This window comes from Myotis brandtii, unplaced genomic scaffold, assembly GCF_000412655.1.
Source record: "Myotis brandtii unplaced genomic scaffold, ASM41265v1 scaffold237, whole genome shotgun sequence".
Taxonomy (NCBI): domain Eukaryota; kingdom Metazoa; phylum Chordata; class Mammalia; order Chiroptera; family Vespertilionidae; genus Myotis; species Myotis brandtii.
In genome coordinates this window covers 7,040,709-7,059,580 of record NW_005358943.1, presented here as the reverse complement: position 1 = coordinate 7,059,580, position 18,872 = coordinate 7,040,709, and the positions used below count along the sequence as shown (strand labels likewise).

General features: G+C 40.9%; 1 protein-coding gene across 2 annotated transcripts in view; it reads right to left on the bottom strand.

Annotated features, from left to right (window-relative positions):
- Positions 1 to 18,872, bottom strand: part of STYK1 (serine/threonine/tyrosine kinase 1) — a 50,570-nt gene that overhangs the window by 17,511 nt on the left and 14,187 nt on the right. The window contains exons 2-5 of one of the 2 annotated variants that reach the window (XM_014540219.1): positions 14,537 to 14,595; positions 12,189 to 12,328; positions 3,235 to 3,383; positions 2,665 to 2,799 (exon numbers count right to left, since the gene is read on the bottom strand). In XM_014540219.1, the coding sequence (XP_014395705.1) occupies positions 2,665 to 2,799; positions 3,235 to 3,298 (199 nt within the window). In that variant the 5' untranslated portion in view covers positions 3,299 to 3,383; positions 12,189 to 12,328; positions 14,537 to 14,595. Of the gene's footprint in view, positions 1 to 2,664; positions 2,800 to 3,234; positions 3,384 to 12,188; positions 12,329 to 14,274; positions 14,516 to 14,536; positions 14,596 to 18,872 lie in introns of those variants that run through there. The other variant, XM_014540220.1, reaches the window with a different exon arrangement.

The window sequence follows — 18,872 nt, the reverse complement described above, 5'->3', positions numbered from 1 at the left end:
GGATGAGGACAGTGGGTGGGGAGTGAGGGCGGAGGGTGGGGTGGGAACTGGGTGGAGGGGAGTTATGGGGGGAAAAAAGAGGAACAAATGTAATAATATGAACAATAAAGATTGAATTAATCAAAACAAAACAAAACACGGATACCTAAAGGTGGTGGTAACTGCCAGTGGGGAATATCATTTAAGTCAATCAAATGGCTCCCAAAGGTAAAGGGGAGGTATGAATAACTACTTAATTCTAAGCTATGGCTATTCTTCCACCTTCATATTGTGCCCAGGGTCATGTTATTCCATACTTCTTAGTTTTATTCAAAAAGTATTCTGGTACTTTCTCCCTTCCTTAGTCAACTTTTCTCTATTGGAATAGAGAGATACATTCTTTGTATTAAATCTTCATTCATTCACTCATTCATTCATTTATTCATTTATTCGACAAATATCACCTCCTACATGCCAAGCACTGTTGTAGCTTTGGGGTAAAGTCCAGATTCTTATGAAGATTATTTTCTAGTGGTAGGAGAGAGGTAGCAGATAATAACATACCAGGTTTTGAGTGCTATGGAGGAAACAGAGCATCAGCGAGTCTATTTCATGTTTAAAGGTCAGAAAAGGCCTTTGTGATGATGTATGTGAAATAACCTGGAAGCAATAAGAGAGTAAACTATATCCCAGTATCAGGAAGGGTATTATAGACAAAGGGATCAAGAAGTACAAAGGTATTGAAGAAGGAGCATATGGCATACTGGAGGAAGAGTAATGAAGTCAGTGCAGTGGAATCAAGTGGAATAACTGGAAAATTATAGGATAAAAGGCCAGAGAGAGCCCAGATCATGTAGGACTATTAAAAGAATTTTGTCTTTTTTCATTCTAAGATGGGAAGCTATTGGGGAGTTTCCAAGCAGAGAATTGACCGGACTGACTTACACTATAAAAGAATCATTCTGCTACTCTGAGGAGAATACACCATAAAGGTAAAGGGATAGGATTAGAAGCAAGGAAACCAGTTAGGCATGTATTACAGTGGTCTATGAGAGGTGAGAGTGGTATAAGTTATTTTGAAGATAGAGTTAAAGGATTTACTAATGGACTGGATGAAAACCTTTAATATTTTAGACTGAACGCGTAGAAATCTGGGATTGCCTTTTACTAAGATAGGGGAAGACTATTGGCAGAGGATATTTTGTGAGGGAATTTCAGAACCTTTGCTTTGGACATATTACATCTGAGATGTGTATTAGAGTCCAACTGCAAGATGGGTGATTTGATATACGAATCTGGAATTCAAGGGGGAGTATAATTAAATAGAGAAAGCATTTGAATCTATAGACTTAAAATTAGATCATTTAGAAAGTGACTGGAGATTTAAAGAAAAAAAGTGTTTCAAGAAGACAGGAGTGCAAAATTGTTTCAAATGTTTTCAGCAGGTCAAATAAGATGAGGACTCAACACAGCAGTCACTGGTTATCTTGGAAAGAGTTGTTTTGGTGGAGTGGTGTGGTTGAAAGCCATACTTTAGTATATTCAAAAGAGAATGCAACAAGTGTTAGTGAGAGTGAGTTTAGGTTTTTTTTGTTTTATTTTTGGTTAAAATATCCTCACCCAAGGATATTTTTCCCATTGATTTTTAGAGAAAAAGGAGGTTTGGAGGGAGATGGGGGGGAGAGAGAAACATCAATGTAAGAGAGACACACATCGATTGGTTGCCTCCCACATGCACCACGACTGGGGCCAGGGATTGAACCTGCAACTCAGGTATATGTCCTTGACTAGGAATCAAACTCACAACCCTTTGGTGTGCGGGCTGACACTCTATCCACTGAGCAGCAACAGCCAGGGCAATATATGGTAGGGTTTTTTGTATGTTTTCCATTGATTTCACAGAGAGAAAGAGAAACATCAATGATGAGAGAGAGAATCATTTTGCAGCTGCCTCCTGTAGGCCCCCTATTGGGGATTGAGCCCGCAAACTGGGCATGTGCCCTGACTGGGAATTGAAGGGTAACTGGCCTTCTCGAGAGTGAACTCGAACAATTTGTTTGAAAAGGTTTTCTACAAGAATGAATTATAAGAGACTTGGGATAAAATTTGGAGCGGGATTAGGGATCAGCCACTGTGAAGTTTCATATTACTGTCAGATTTTCCCCTTATTTTTACTCTTAGTTTCATGTACTAGCTGATTATTTTTCATTATATGCTCAGTGGTACTCAGAACAGCATGATATCATCTCCTACCCAGCACTTCAAAGACTATTATGAAAGCTACCCCTTTTCATCATATATTCCAGGGGCACAGAGTAGGGCTAGAATGTATTAGAGAGTACGATGTCATCCTTCAAAGCTGGTAACAAAACCTACTAGGTTTTTCTCCCAGATCCTTAGACATGCATGTGGTCATTTGATAGTGCAGTAAGACCAAGAGGACAGAAACAAGTCACATGAGGCCTCTCTTACCTGTTCTGCTTTCAGCTAACAAGCATATGTGGAGTTTCTACTCATGAGTCCTCTACTTCCTCCTGTCTCTCAATTCCACAGGAGGGGACCCAGGCCTCCTTTTCCATTGCAGGAACCTAGACCTCTAGACTTGGACCCATTGAGACTTGGGTTTTATTTTTCTGCAATCTCTATCTTCCCGGAGCTTCTGTCCAGCCCCAGTTTGAGCTTTACCTTGGAGTCCAGGAGACTGTTGTTGAGCTCTTTTTTCTCTGATAAAAAGCCACAGGATGACCCCAAGAATGATGAGGGTGGCACCAACTAGAAAGGCTGGGATGATGATGATTTCATACTGCTGGTGCCAGACAACTGGGTAGGAAATTAAACAGAAAGAAAAGAGGTTAAAGAAGCAGCCTAGCCTGATGTCTACACAAGTTCCCCTACCCACCAGTCCTCAGCTCATCAGACATAAATGGTCATCTCTTCTTTCTTCTACTCCACTTTCATTCAATGGAAACCCTATTGGGAGCAACTCTTTCATCAGAACTGCCCATGCCCCTCTTTCTTAGCCCAGCAAGTGCGCTCTGTGTCTCTTCTCTTATTTTTCCTACTGAGATGAAGAAGGCAGCCTCTGCATCTCTGATTGGCACTCGCCATTTTTTTTTAAAACAATGGCCCCTATTGTCCATTTCTTTATCAATACCGTCTTTATTTCTACTACAAATCAAATTATTCTCCTCCTAGAATCTATCCAGACTTTAGTCTTCATTATTCTAAGAGAAGAATATAAACATGTGTACTTACTACACAATTTGTCACTGAGACTGCATTCCTTTAGCATTTGTGTCATGGCCTTCTCCTCTCCCATTGCCACGCAGCTGTCCACTCCTACGCTTGATCCACAGAGAATGCACAGAACATGGCTGAGAATAATTCACAAGGATTGAGTCGTTCTGAAAGAAATAAAATGGAGCGCACAGAGAACTTTAAAACACATCTACAGATCACTAGATATTAAATACATGGCTACCTGGAACTCTCTGAGCCATACATTCATCTCTGTCAATGTCCCTGATATTCAGGCAGGAAGAATTTTATTCTTTTATTTTATTTATTTATTTTCATACAGATGGGGGGAGAGAGAGAGAGAGAGAGAGAGAGAGAAGACATTGATTTGACGTTCCACTTATTTGTGCATTCATTGGTTGATTCTTGTGTGCCCAGGGACCTCAACCTTGGCATATAGGGACAACACTCTAACCAACTGAGCTATCCAGCCAGAGCAAGAATTTTATTCTTTTCCTAGCATTTTTCTCTTTTATATACCAAGTACAACGCTGATCTCTTACCTTTTCATGTCATTGTTTCTCAAAATATTTTTGAAGGCTCCCTTCCTACCCAAGACCCTGCTCCAGTGCTCAGTACATGAGTTATGAGGGAAGATCTACCTCCTCTATAGTCCTCAAGCAGGTCTAATGTTCTTTTTCATTTAATTTTAAAATAAAATACAGGGTGTGGCAAAAGTAAGTTTATAATTGTTCATATGGAAAATGATACAATAATTAATAAATAACAGTACAAGAATAAACTGTGTTTTGTGTACTCAAAACTGTAAACCTACCTTTGCCCCACCCTGTATTTCACTTCATTTTTATACAATGCTAATGAAGGCAATGAATAAACAGCAGATTTCAAGAAAGAAGAGTTGTGCATTTGCTTTCCTTCACAACCAATGAACAATCAGCATTTGTCAATAAAAGCTATTCAATTCTGCAACTCTCCAAGCTCCAAAGAGCTTCCCCTGCCCACCATATACAGATAAACACAGACACTCATTCTTACCCGTATATAGATTCAAGAGAGTGTCAGTATGAAGCCAACTTCTCTTTCTCTCTCTCCCTTTTAAACAAAAAGGAAATATATCTCAATTGTTCAAAAGTAAAAATATAAAATAATATAACATAAAAATCTTTCTCTCAACTCATCCTTCTCCATTTGTACAGTTCCCAGTTCTCCTTCAAGTACATTATAGTTACAATAGAGATTCTTCATGTGAATCACTTTTAATTCTGTATAACAAGTATATATTTGAAATGACTCCTGGATCTTTCTTCCTGAAAAGAACTGGCAGTTACCACCCTTCCATAAATCTACAAACTTTATTTTTGTTAACAAGAATCTGCCCTGGCTCTATGGTCGGCAAAGCCTACTTATTTAATTCTGATTGATCTGAAAGAAAATATGCTTATTTTCCACTGTTTAGGTAATCCTAAGTGTGTGGTCTACTTTTGTAGTCATTTGATAACAAGGCAGAATTTTAAAAACTAGAATTGTAGCCCTAACTGGTTTGGCTTGTGGACTGAAGGATCCCAGGTCCGATTCTGGTCAAGGGCATGTACCTTGGTTGCGGGCACATCCCCAGTGGGGGGTGTGCAGGAGGCAGCTGATCGATGTTTCTCTCTCATCGATGTTTCTAACTCTCTATCCCTCTCCCCTCCTCTCTGTAAAAAATCAATAAAATATATTTTTAAAAAACTAGAATTGTAGCTTATATGATATTATACATGTTACATTAGCCTAATTACATGTTGTGTTTTATTATTGACTAGAGGCCCGGTGCACAAAAATTTGTGCACTCGGGGTGGGGGGGGTCCCTCAGCCCAGCCTGTGCCCTCTCGCAGTCTGGGACCCCTCAGAGGATGACCACCTGCTGGCTTAGGCCTGCTCCCCAGGGGATTGGGCCTAAGCTGGCAATCAGATATCCCTCTGGCAGCCCGGCAGCCCTTGGGGGATGTCCACTTGCCATCAGGGAGCAGGCCTAAGCTGCAGTCAGACATCCTTAGCGCTGCTGAAGAGGCAGGAGAGGCTCCCACCACCACCGCTGTACTGGCAGCCATCAGCCTGGCTTGTGGGTGAGCAGAGCTCCCCCATGTGGGAGCGCACTGACCACTAGAGGGCAGCTCCTGCATTGAGCATCTGCCCCCTGGTGGTCAGTGTGTGTCATAGTGACCAGTCATTCCCAGTCTTTCTGCTGTGAGGGTCAGTTTGCATATTACCCTTTTACTATATAGGATAGAGGCCTGGTGCATGGGTGGGGGCCGGCTGGTTTGACCTGAAGGGCATCCCGGATCAGGGTGGGGGTCCCGCTTGGGTGCCTGGCCAGCCTGGGTGAGGGGCTGAGGGCCGTTTTCAGGCTGGCCGGCAACTGAAGCTCCCAGCCTCTCCTTTTTTTCTTTTTTTTTTAATTCTGGGATCTATTTACCTTCTATAATTGAAACTTTGTTGCTGTCACTGGAGCTAAGAGCCGGCTCCATGGCCACGGCCGGCTGAAAGCAGGTATCTGGTGTTTGTTTAGCTTCTATAATTGAAACTTTGTTGCTTTCGGAGCTCAGAGGTGGGCCGCGCCAGGCGGGGAACCTTGGCTTCCTCCATCACTAGAGCAAGCAAGCCTCCTGCCCACTTCAGCTGCGTGGCTGCTGGCCGCCATCTTTGTTGGTGGTTAATTTGCATATCTTGCTGATTAGCCAATGGGAAGCGTAGCGAAGGTACGGTCAATTACTCTTTTTGCCTTTTATTAGATAGGATATTAATAACCACAGTGCTATCTACTGAGGCAGAGTCTTTTAGGTAAAGAAGTTTCTCAGCTCCAGCCAAACCACCTTTTCACTATTCCTGCAGCCCCGTGACCTTGTATGGGGGGATGACAATTAAACAATTTCCTTATAACTTATAAGACAGACAGGTGTGTAGCTGGTTGACAGAAGCCCAGGTAAACAGAGGAGTAACCCACAGAAGAAAATTGGCAGAGAAGAAAAGTAAATTCTTATCTGTGGGTTTGTACATAACATGGGATCTGTGAAGTCAATGAGTAATAAGACAGCAAAGTCCATCTCATTTAGTTTGTAAGCCAAAAAGGCAAGGTGAAAGGTAGTTGAGAAATTTTCCACAATTCCATAAGACCACATGGAAGGAAAAATATAAAAAAGAGGGCAAAAAGTAGAGAGCCTTGTGAGGGTGAAACAAAGAAGAAGGTCTTAAAAATGAACATGTTCAACCAGGAGAATTCAAAAGCTATTTGAAAATTTCTCACTGCCATTCTCATTCTTATTTCCCTTGCCTCTTACTTCCTTTTCAGTACATTATCAAAGTAATTATTTTCATTCAGGGAGCAGCCAGTTTAGTGAGTTTGGCTCTCTGAGGAATAGCTTTTGTGAGCATAATCTGTCTTACCAGAGTACAAGTGAAAGATAGGTCAGTCAGCAGCCAGTTCAAACTCATGTACTCTGCCCAGAAACCAAACTACACACCCACTAACACATACTGAAGGAAGTTATTTAAAGCCCAGTGTGCACACATATCTTCACATGGAACTGCTCATGGTGGGCCACTCTCAACTATAGGCACATGGCCCAACATACCTACACCCAAAGTCTCACACTCATGTTTCTACCCCTGCACCTGGAGCACATTCATTACAGAGCACCCATCTTGGATACAATATGCATTTACTGAAAAACATTCTCAACCTCACTTTTATTTGTGCATAAGTAGTTTAAAGAGGTTAGTCCTTTTTAAAAAAAAATTTTGTGGTTAAATTTCTTTAATTTCCAGAATGATGTTTGTATGATACAGAAAAGCAGCCCAGTCGCCACATACTTAGCTACAATTCCAGTATTTATACTTGACAACTGGTATTCTAATCCAGAGATTAGATTCAGATTTCACAATTACAAAGAGCAGAACATCAGCATCTTCCTCATAGAACATCCACCAAAGGAGCAATGCAAAGGCTGTGGTTATTGACAAAATGCTTTAACCAAAAATTATACTGAAAAGAGATTCCTCAACAAGCCATCAAAATCACAGCCAAGGAGACACACAATATTAGCAACATAGCAGCATCCAATAGGTAATAGTCAAACCAAGCTGTAGTTCATACTTTGCCAGAGATAGAGCTTGGGAGACTGGGGGATAGGTCTAGGACAGTGATGGCAAACCTATGACACGCATGTCAGAGGTGACACGCGAACTCATTTTTTTGGTTGATTTTGCTTTGTTAAATGGCATTTAAATATATAAAATAAATATCAAAAATATAAGTCTTTGTTTTACTATGGTTGCAAATATCAAAAAATTTCGATATGTGACACAGCACCAGATTTAAGTTAGGGTTTTTCAAAATGCTGACACGCTGAGCTCAAAAGGTTCGCCATCACTGGTCTAGGATCTGAAGCTAGCCCACCCACCCCCACCTGCCAGGTCCCTGCAGTTTACAGTTGGATCTGTTCATTCTAAGGACCCCACCAGAGACCCTATGCTAGTCTCCCCTAGTAGTTTGGACTTTTGTTTTTCCTTTCTGGTCTATGTCAAAAGCCCGATCCTCAGTGTGGGGTGTGCAGGAGGTGGTCGGACAGTGATTCTCTCTCATCATTGATGTTTCTATCTCTCTCTTCTTCTCCCTTCCTCTCTGAAATCAATAAAAATAAGCTTAAAAACAAATAAATGTCTTTTTTTAAAAATATATATTTTATTGATTTTTTACAGAGAGGAAGGGAGAGAGATAGATAGTTAGAAACATCGATGGGAGAGAAACATTGATCAGCTGCCTCCTGCACATCTCCCACTGGGGATGTGCCCGCAACCCAGGTACATGCCCTTGCCCGGAATCGAACCTGGGACCTTTCAGTCCGCAGGCCGACGCTCTATCCACTGAGCCAAACCGGTTTTGGCAACAAATAAATGTCTTAAATTTGTGTAACACTTCAAAGGAAATAAAGTGTGTTCATCGATGTGATCATACTTAAAATCGTAGGTGACTTGTAGCATTAGTGGGCACTGCACTTTTATGTTATGGGGCCTGTGTGTCTTGCAATCACTCTGCTCCTTTACAGAGCCAACTTTTCAGGAGGAACCAAGATACAAATTAGTCTTCCTCATCTGTCCTGTATATCACCTTTGCTTCAGGAATGCCTGCAGACAGCTAACAATAAGAAGCAAGAAAAGATGATGACGCTCAGTCTTAGTGTCAAAAGATCTCTTTGAACAGCGTCAGGACTCCAGCCACCATGGGTGAGCTTGTTTTCTAACCTGTTCAAAGTGCATTTCAGGGCCGGGGTCCCTGGGAAAATAGGAGAGGGTGGAGATTAGAACAATCACTCTGGGTAATCACCTTCCTTTTTGCCTCATGCAAATAGGAGATATCACCAGGCATAAAGCAAGTTATCTACACAAGTCTGATTCTCTGGATTTAAAGAAGGTCACCTCTTCCAAGTGCTCTTCCATTCATTCTTCGTCTCACAAGTTTGCTTCCTTGGGAAGGTTGAGCCTGGGCCACTGTGTGATCCAGCATGGAGACCCTGATTCTTAGGCCAATGCTTCATCCTCCAGGTGTTCTGGCCCCTTCCCACCCTTCAGGCTCACAGCAAAACATTGCTAGTCCTAGAAGGCTTTTCCCTTCAAAAAGCAGAAGTTAGAAATAGAATTGGCATCAGAACCAGGGAAGTGAGTGAAGAAAATGATGTGAGATTCCAAAATCTAGTGAGTACTGGGGAAAATTTCTGATTCCACCCTTATCTTCAGAATACATTTTGAAGGCAGACATGCAGGCATCATCTGCCCCCCTATGACTTGCAGGCAGACTTGACTCATCTGTTCTTTCCAATTTATGGCATTTTCATTGATGAAGTTTGGTTTCAACATTATGGTTTCCATGGTTCTTTTGGATTCTGACACAAATTCTTTCTGACACTACTGATCTTGTCCAACTGAGTGACAAGGACGTGTGTGTAGTAGTTTATGGAGTATTGGATTTGTAGTTAAATGACTGGAATATGGGACCTTGTGCCCTAACCAGTTTGGCTCAGTGGATAGAGCGTCGGCCTGCAGACTCAAGGGTCCCAGGTTCAATTCTGGCCAAAGGCATGTCCCTTGGTTGCGGGCACATTCCCAATAAGGAGTGTGCAGGAGGCAGCTGATCCATGTTTCTAACTCTCTATCCCTCTCCCTTCCTCTCTGTAAAAAAATCAAAAAATATATATTTTTTAAAAATATGGAACCTTGCTCTGCCATTTACTTGCTTTTTTTCTTAACCCTGGCTAACTCAAAATTTACTAAGATAAATTTAATAAGAAGAGAATAAGAGTAAAATGGGAAGTGAAATTCACCCCAAATCTTTGCAAACATATAGTCTGGAGACCATAGAAGTTAATAATTATGACTAGAATTGAGCTAAATAGTAATATTAACTCTCCAAACTCTTACACCTGCTCACAATGCCAGCACAATGCTACGATGCATCTCTACCTTGTTTTACACACACAGAGCATTTTATCTGCAACTATAACACAACTCTCATAGTGACATTTCTCTTCAGTTAGCACATCTAGTCTCCCAGACATAATCAACAGTTTACTCATGAGTGTCCAGAAGAAATTTTTCTTACCAAAATATACCTACAGATAAAACTTTTTAAAAATGATACATTCTCCTGTACACTATCTGCCTATGTGTTGTCAGAAATCCCTTGACTGACCGCTGTATAACATCGGGTCCCACCCCCATAATGTGTGATTAAATCTGTTATGCTGGCCTCACCCTCAACCTTACTGCCTGCATATCCACACAAGTAGATCTGCCAGCCATATCTTTTTACCCAGATAAGTGGCCGACCTTTCTGGATGGATGCCACCCTGGGTTAAGGTAGTTATTAATAGCTATGGGCTATGGGGCAAAGGACACAAGGACCTAAAGTGAGGGGAGGTAAAATATATGGAGATAGCAGCCCCCAGGCTGAGAGTCTGCCTTCTAGCTCAGTCACTCAGTCTTCCCTTTTCCTCCCCTTTTCATCCTTACCCGTGAGCTAGCTAGCAAAGGAAACAACAAACAAGCAAAAAACTCTAGTGGAATGAACATATTAAATTGAGGAAAAAATAGAGAACTGCTCAGATCTAGAGGATTCCAGAATTATCTCCAACATTCTGAAGGTAAGCTGTCCTTCCTTTTTTCAAATCCAACAAACATATACTGAACAACTACTATATATATATCAGGTATTATGTTCTTTTATTTTGTTTTCTTAGATTCTACATATAAGGAAATCAGATGGGATTTGCCTTTCCCTGACTCAGAAATAATATATCTTAAATTAGACATTCTCCCTCTGATTATTTTCTATTCCTAGGATTACTAATCGATAGCAATTTCCCCAGCCCAGAATAAGGGATGTCCAGAAGAAGAAAAAGTCAAAAAGCTTCTCCACAGCAAAAGAAACCATCCTTAAAATGCAAAGGGAATCCAGGTGTGGGAAAACATATTTGTCAATGATACACCTGATAAGGGTTAATTTAAAAAAAATATAAAGAACTCGTACAACTCAACAAGAAGACAAACAATCCAATTTTTAAAAAATGGACACTTCTCCAAAGAGGACATATAGACAATAGACATATGAAAAAAATGCTCAACACCTGCCAGAATGACTACCGTCAATAAACCAACAAATAACAAGGGCTAGAGAGGATATGAAGAAAAGGAAACCCTAATGCACTGCTGTTGGGAATGCAGACTGGTGCAGCCATAGTGGGGAGTGGGGGGAACAGTATGGAGTTTCTAAAAAAATTAAAAATGGAACTGCCTTTTGAGCCAGTGATTCCACTTCTGTGAATATATCTTAAGAATCCCAAATACCAATCAGAAAGATTATATGCACCCATATGTTCATAGCAGCATTATTTACAATATCTAAGATCTGGAAAGAGCCCAAGTACTCTTCAGTAGATGAGTGGGTAAAAAAGCTGTGGTACATTTATACTGTGGAATACTATGCAGCTGCAAAAATGAAGGATCTCTTTGAGACCTCATGGATGGACCTGGAGAGTATTATTCTAAGCAAAATAAGCCAGTCAGAGAAAGACAACTATCACATGATCACACTTATATGTGTAATCTAAAGAATAAAATAAACTGACAAACAAAATAGATCCAGAGACATAGAAACATGGAACTGACAGATCTCAGAGGGAAGGTGGAGAGCCAACAGGAAGAGATTAACCAAAAACTTATATCAGTGATGGCGAACCTATGACACGCGTGTCAGAGGTGACACGTGAACTCATTTTTTTGGTTGATTTTTCTTTGTTAAATGGCATTTAAATATATCAAATAAATATCAAAAATATGTCTTTGTTTTACTATGGTTGCAAATATCAAAAAATTTCTATATGTGACATGGCACCAGAGTTAAGTTAGGGTTTTTCAAAATGCTGACACGCCGAGCTCATAAGGTTCGCCATCACTGACTTATATACATGTATGCATAGCCCATGGGCATGTACAATAGTGAGGTGAAGGCCTGGGGTGAGGTGGGAGCCAGGTTGAGGGGAGCAAAGGGGAAGAAAAGGGGAACATCTGTAATACTCTCAACAATAAAAATAAATTTAAAAAAAGAAGAGGGAAGCCCGACCAGTGTGGCTCAGTGGTTGAGTATCGTCCTATGAACCAGGAGGTCATGGTTTGACTCCCAGTCAGGGCATGTGCCCGGGTTGTGGGCTCGATCCTCCAGTGTGGGGCATGATCAGGAGGCAGCTGATCAATGATTCTCTCTCATCATTGATGTTTGATCTCCCTCTCCCTCTCCCTCCCTCTCTGAAATTAATAAAAATATTTTTTAAAAAGAAGAGGGAAAAGTCAAAAACACGCAAAGAGCACCCCCCTCTAAACACAGATTTGCCCCTGACCCATCTGTGTCTCCTTCCTCCTACCTGGGTAACTCTCCAGAAGACACCTGCGTGTGCCACTCTCCTGGCTTCTTTCAGACACCTTGTTCCTACTGTTGTCGGTCACATTATATTTTCAGGGATCAGCCTCCCTCTTTGCAACGCATCCCGCTCGGCTTTTCCTTCTAAAAGGAGGATTTCTGGTACATTCGAAATCTTTTGGTGTTTCCCCTCTTAAGTAAGGAGACCAATTCTGTTTTCTGGCCTCTACTCCAGCCTGTTCTAGCACACTGCCCTCTGGCAGAGAGGAGGCCCCAGCTGAGGAGGACGGAAGACAGCCTGCAAATGATTTCAGGAACACACACACACACACACACTCACAGGCACACACTCACACTTACACACACTCCCAGGCACATGTCCCACAGTGCGTGCACACAGTTTCTCATTCTCTGATAAATGCATCCCAGACCCAGGCAGGCAGAGGCACAAATGGCCAGGGGATTTCACAATGAGGAAATCCTCTCAGCTGCTGTTTAACTCAGTCTGGTGTCAAACAGGGTGTGTCACTGTAAAGATTCCAAACATGAAATGTAATCCCAGGTAAACAAAAACAAATACCTGGTAAGATAAAAAAGACACTTCTGGGAACACTTAACCAGCTCATTCTGTGCAGCCAGGAACAAACAGCTGATGCCCCCTCGGGAGTGGGTGTGCTTGCTTCAGAGCTGGGTGCCGCTGGGCGCTGACCTGGTGCTAAGATAACCGAGTCGGAGGTTCAGAGTTCTAGTTCTGGTTTGGTAAGTAATTCATTGAATGTCTGGAGGCCTGACCTCGCCATTCCTTCCCTTCCTAGTTTAAGGACCAGGGCACTCCTGCGGGCAGTGAAGAAGCATCAGAGAGCAGCAGGAAGTGAATCACACCGGAACAGGGCTGGCCAACCAACAAGGCCCCTCAACCAGTTATTCCACCTTGCTGCTCTCAAATTCTTCATCTTCCTATCCATGTCATGGCAGCCCCAGAATCTCACAAGTTTTTGTTCCTATTCCTACTCTGCCTATAATTTCCTAAGAGGTAGCGGTAAGAGAAGGAGCTTTGGAGTTGGGCTTCTATTTGAAAGCTGAGTTCTACCAGCCATCATGACTGTGTACGAGGTATTCTAACTGTCTGAGCCTCTGTAAAGTGGAGACAAGCATATCTACCATCTAAGCCCTGGCAAGTGTAGCTTAATGGTTAGAGTGTTGCCCAAAGGGTCGCAGGTTTGACTCCTGGTTAAGGGCACGTACCTTTGTTGTGGGTTTGCTCCCCGCCTTTAGTTGGGGCGCCTGTGGGAGGCAACCAGTCAATGTGTCTCTCACATTTCTGTTTCTCTCCCCCTCTCTCTCTTCCACTCTCTCTGAAAGGCAATGATAAAAAGATCCTCATGTGAGGATTAACAACAACAACAAAAAATCCACCATCCAAGATTGTTAAAGGTGTTGACGTAAAAAAGTCCAAACCTATAGAGAATTGTTATGAGTTTATATGGGTCAAAGTGACACATGCCAAGGAGCAAGATCTAAAACGCTCCAGGTAATAACAGTTTTGCCGTTTCTTTTATGCATTTGAAATGAAGGAAAAGGGAGAAAGCAAAGCAGGGGTTGGATTACAAAATAGTTAAGATTATGTGCTCTCCTGCGGGAGGTTATTTCAAAAGTGTGTTAACCTAGATACACAAAAACAATGGAGAGGGCTTGATTGAGGCAAAGATAAACCTTTTACTAAAAAGTTTTACCTGGGGCATAACTACTCATCATGACCTGCCCAGTCAGGAATTTATGATCAAATCACCCTGTAAGGTTACTTTGCATAGAACACCCCCCTTTTTTTAATCTACAAAAGTTATATAGGATAATTCATGTAAAGTACCTAACACAGTGCCAGGCCCATTACAATCAACATGCACCAGTCTCTCCCGTCCTCCCTCCCTTCTTCACCTGTCTCCCTATACTGAGAGGCAGTCATATAGCTGTACCAGTCAGAATTGGTTGAATTAAGTCTTAATTATTTCATAATAAGGAAATGGGAAGGTAGAAAGGCTGGAAGGCAGAACAGGAACATGTTTCTGTTCTAGCAAGATTCATTTGTGTACCATAATTACTTTTCAGACCAAGGGCTCCAACTTAGTGTTTGAAAGTAGAGGCATCAAAGAAGAAAATTGGCTGAGGGTGACAGAAAACACAGAAGGTGGGGGAGGGAATCTTCCCAAAGGCCTGGTAATCAGAATTAAAGATGAGGGAGAAGCACTAAATCAAGATTTGTGGCTTCTTAGAAGGCTCTGTTGTCCTAAAGTCAAGGTGAAGACCTGGGGTTAAGTTCTTCCTGTTGCTTGGTAAAGGCATTATCCTTCCTACCTGGGAGAGAGCCAAGTTGGAACTTCCAGGAACAAAGTTAATGTATCGCCTCCAGGAAACTGTAGTAGAGAAAACATAGGGACCAGTGTCAGAGATGTGGGATGGATGTATCTTAACCTTGTAAAGCCTTAGTTTCCTAATTTTTACAACTAAGATAATTATGCTCACTTACCTGAAAGGATTCTATTGAGAATTAATGAGAAAGTAAGTGTGTTTTTCAGTGGTAACAGTTACATATTCCTATTCTAGAAAGAATTCATTAGTGTACCATAATTACTTTTCAGACCAAGGGTTCCAACTTAGTGTTTCTGAATATTACGTTGTACTGGAGGTTCTCTAACTTTAACTATGACTGCCCCACCACAATGGTCTCCGGGGGATGTGGCTTTCTTGCAAAGCATTGGCATAAATGTGGGTAAAATCTCTTTCCTCTTAATATTGGTGTAATGCGGTGAAAGTGCCAAAGGACTAGCTAAACATTGAGAGAATAGTTGGAAAACAAATTCAATGAGCTAAAAGTGCAGAACCAGTGTGAATGTGCAGGCAGAACAGGAACATGTTTCTGTTCTAGCAAGATTCATTTGTGTACCATAATTACTTTTCAGACCAAGGGTTCCAACTTAGTGTTTCTGAATATTACGTTGTACTGGAGGTTCTCTAACTTTAACTATGACTGCCCCACTGCAATGGTCTCCGGGGGATGTGGCTTTCTTGCAAAGCATTGGCATAAATGTGGGTAAAATCTCTTTCCTCTTAATATTGGTGTAATGCAGTGAAAGTGCCAAAGGACTAGCAAAATATTGAGAGAATAGTTGGAAAACAAATTCAACGAGCTAAAAGTGCAGAACCAGTGTGAATGTGCGTGGATGTGGATGTGGGTGTGTGAGGTGTGTAAGCATGTATTTTCTTAAGCAGAAAATTGCAATTCTACTATAGCTGTCTTCTTATCTTCATACTAGAGGCCCAATGCACAAAATTCGTGCAAGGGTAGGCCCTCGCAGCCCCAGCTTCGTCAGGAAGGTAGTCTGGAAAGTTGTTCTGCTGTTCGGCCATTCGGTCGATTTGTATATTACACTTTTATTAACCACACTGCAGCCCAACAGCTGCCACCCTCAGCCATCTGCCTTAATCCCTACTTCTCTGCTCCTGAATTTACTAGTGTATGCATAAGACGCTGTTTTCAGACACTTCTTTCCTTAAGGTCTTTTTACTAGTACATCTTCCACAATAAAGGCCAAAGGGCATATTTCTAGGATCCAGTTCACTTTCATTTTTATTACCAGTTTCAGAAGCATAGCCCAGTCCATTTCTGAAATCCAGTAAACCCATCTCTACTACTAATTAGCTGTGTACTCTTGAGCAAATTAAGCTCTCCTAAACCTCAGTTTTCTCATCCGTTCAACTGGGTTTACAATATTATCTCATGAAGAGTCAGTGTAGAAAGTAAATGATACTTAGAACAATAGCTAGTGCATAGTAATTATTTCTATAAGAATAGGAATAAAAATATTCCTGTAATAATTATTATTATCCCTTTTCTAATTATGACATCTTCAAATGACCTCTCCTTTTTTTTTTTTGGATAAGAACTTCATACTATGCAGCATAAATATGATGACATAATACCATAATTAAGATACTCATATGTCTACATATCACATAGGAATAAGATAATTATTTCCTGAAATCTAAGATTAATGCATCGTTATAGTAAATCTTACCTGGGCTTCTACTATAATTTTCTCGTTTGCCTCTGTAAAGTATCTGCTTCTTTCAAATCTTAAATTTTCAACTACCCTGTTCTTTTTTTAATAAATTACTTCAGAGTTTTTGAATTTAAATGCATCCTTTAGGTTGATTTATGACCAAAAAAAATGGAACTGAATGAAAAAAAGTGGTGGTTGGGGGTGGGGGAGGGGTCCTATGGAAAGTAACCTCACAGGGTAATCTGATCATAATCCCTAACTAGGCGAGTAATGGTAGGTAGTCATGCATGCCCCAGGCACATAACTTCTCTAGTAAAAAAGTTTATCTTTGCCTTAAGCAAGCTTTGTCCATTGTTTCTATGCATCTGAGTTAATACACTATTGAAATAACCACACTCAAGAGAGAACATAGTCTTGTTAACTATCCTATAAACTAATCCCTGATTTGTTTTCCTCCACCTCCACGTAATTTCAAATACATAAAAGAAACTGCAACTTGAGATCTTGCTTCCTGGCATATGTCATCAGTATGGTTCAAATAAACTCTTATAAATTTTTTTTTAAAAAAAGAAAAAAGAAGGTTCTAGAAGAAATGTACAGTGAAGGGAATAATTCTGTCCCAATACATGCAAAGGAATCATGAGATCTGTTATGGCCCTGGGTCAACAACTTCCTGTGTGTGACCGTAAGCTAATTAACATCTCTGTCAGAGAGTTGTATGTAAAGGATTATGAAACATATAAAGAGTAAAAAGACAAGGCATCTATCGATATCCAGTGCAGAATTTCTCAGAAAGCACAACTATGATGAAACCAAAAACATAAAAAACATATTTACATACAAGAGAATTCAGAAGTGTAAAACAAGAGGAAGGGTAGGCAACAGTTTTTCTCTATCATTTTAAGTGAGGAATTTAGTACCTTATATCCATCCCTCAACGTGGGTATGTAACCCAGTCCTTCTAATAGAATCTGTATTTGCTGTCAACAGGAAGAGCAAGAGCTACAAAAAGAGATCAAGAATTGCAGATGTACCCCTACAAAGACGCAGAAAGCAGCTCAAAACAAAGGGATATGAGTATCGAAAAACAAAACAAAAAACCTACCACCTTCCTGGGTTCTTCTGGATTCTTGATTTGTCCTGGGGAACAAAACTGTGACAGTAACGTGAACTTTAAAGGTTTGTTTGATCTTATCTTTTGAAATGAAGAGGCAACAAAGATCCCAATAAAGACAGGCCAGAACAAAGATAATGAGTTTAGTGTCTAAATTCCAGAAGAAAACCCTCAAAAGTCGTTGCTTAATATTTATTTAAACTGAACAAAAACATATTAAATGCTGTTCACCATCTCTTGCTCTGGTCTCCTCCTCTGTATGTCTCCCCTAACATATTCTTGGACCTTTTTTCCAGTGTCCTGGTAAGAAGGTATTGTGTCCTCAATCCACATTACTTCTCCCTTCTTTTCCACTAACCTCGTCTCTTTCCATGTGTCAGATGGGGCAGAGTTCAGGCAATAAATCAAATGGAGTGTTAAGCTCCACCCTTGCTCTGCTCCTCCTTAACTGACATTTATGCCCAGCCCTGCTTCCTTGATACTGGATTTTGCTTTCCACTATGCCTTAGTACATTTTATGGCATATAGTTAAAGTGACAAACATTTATATAATACTCACCATGTGTTAGGCACTGTTCTAAGCATTTCACATATAAGAAACTGGGTCACAGAGAAGTAACTTGCTCCAGATCCCAGAGCTAGTAAACAGGGATTTGGATCTTCAAACAGGTCCTGTGGCTTTAAAATCTTCTTCCCAGGTAGATTTTCATAAACTTTTTTTCAAATTAGAATTATCTTTAACATTGCTTTAGGTTTTTGTTTATTGAGATATAATTCACGTACCATGAAATTCACCCTTTTAAAATGTACAATTTGGTGATTTGTAGTATATTCACAAAATTTTGTAACCATCACTCCTATCTAATTTTAGAATATTTTCATCAGCCCCAAAAAGAAACTAGTACCAATAGCAATCACTCCCCAGTGCCCAATCCCTGGCAATCACTACTTCATTTTCTGTCTTTATGGATTTGCCTATTTTGGACATTTCATGTAAATTGAATCACACAATTTGTGGCCTTTTGTATCTAGCTTCTTTCACATTCACCTGTTTTCAAGATTCATCTATTGTGTTAGTAAGGGTTCTCTAGAGAAACCCAGCCAATAGGATATACATATGTGTCATCAGGAGATTTATTATAGGGATTGGCTCATGAGGTTCTGGAGGCCAAGACGTCCCATTATCTGCCAAACCAAGAAAACAGGTGGCATAATTCAGTCTGAGGTTGAAGGTCTGAGAACCAGGGGTCACTATTTAAGTCCTAAAGTCAGAAGGTCAGAGAAACAGGGGCTCCAATATTAGACGGAAATAAAGATGGACATCACGCTTGGCCAGCGTGGCTCAGTGGCAGAGTGTCAACCTATGAACCAGGAGGCCACTGTTCAATTCCCAGTCAGGGCATATACACAGGTTGTGGGCTTGATTCCCAGTGTGGGGAGTGCAGGAGGCAATCCATCAACAATTCTCTCTCATCATTGATGTTTCTTTCTCTCTCTCTCTCTCCCCCTCTCCCTC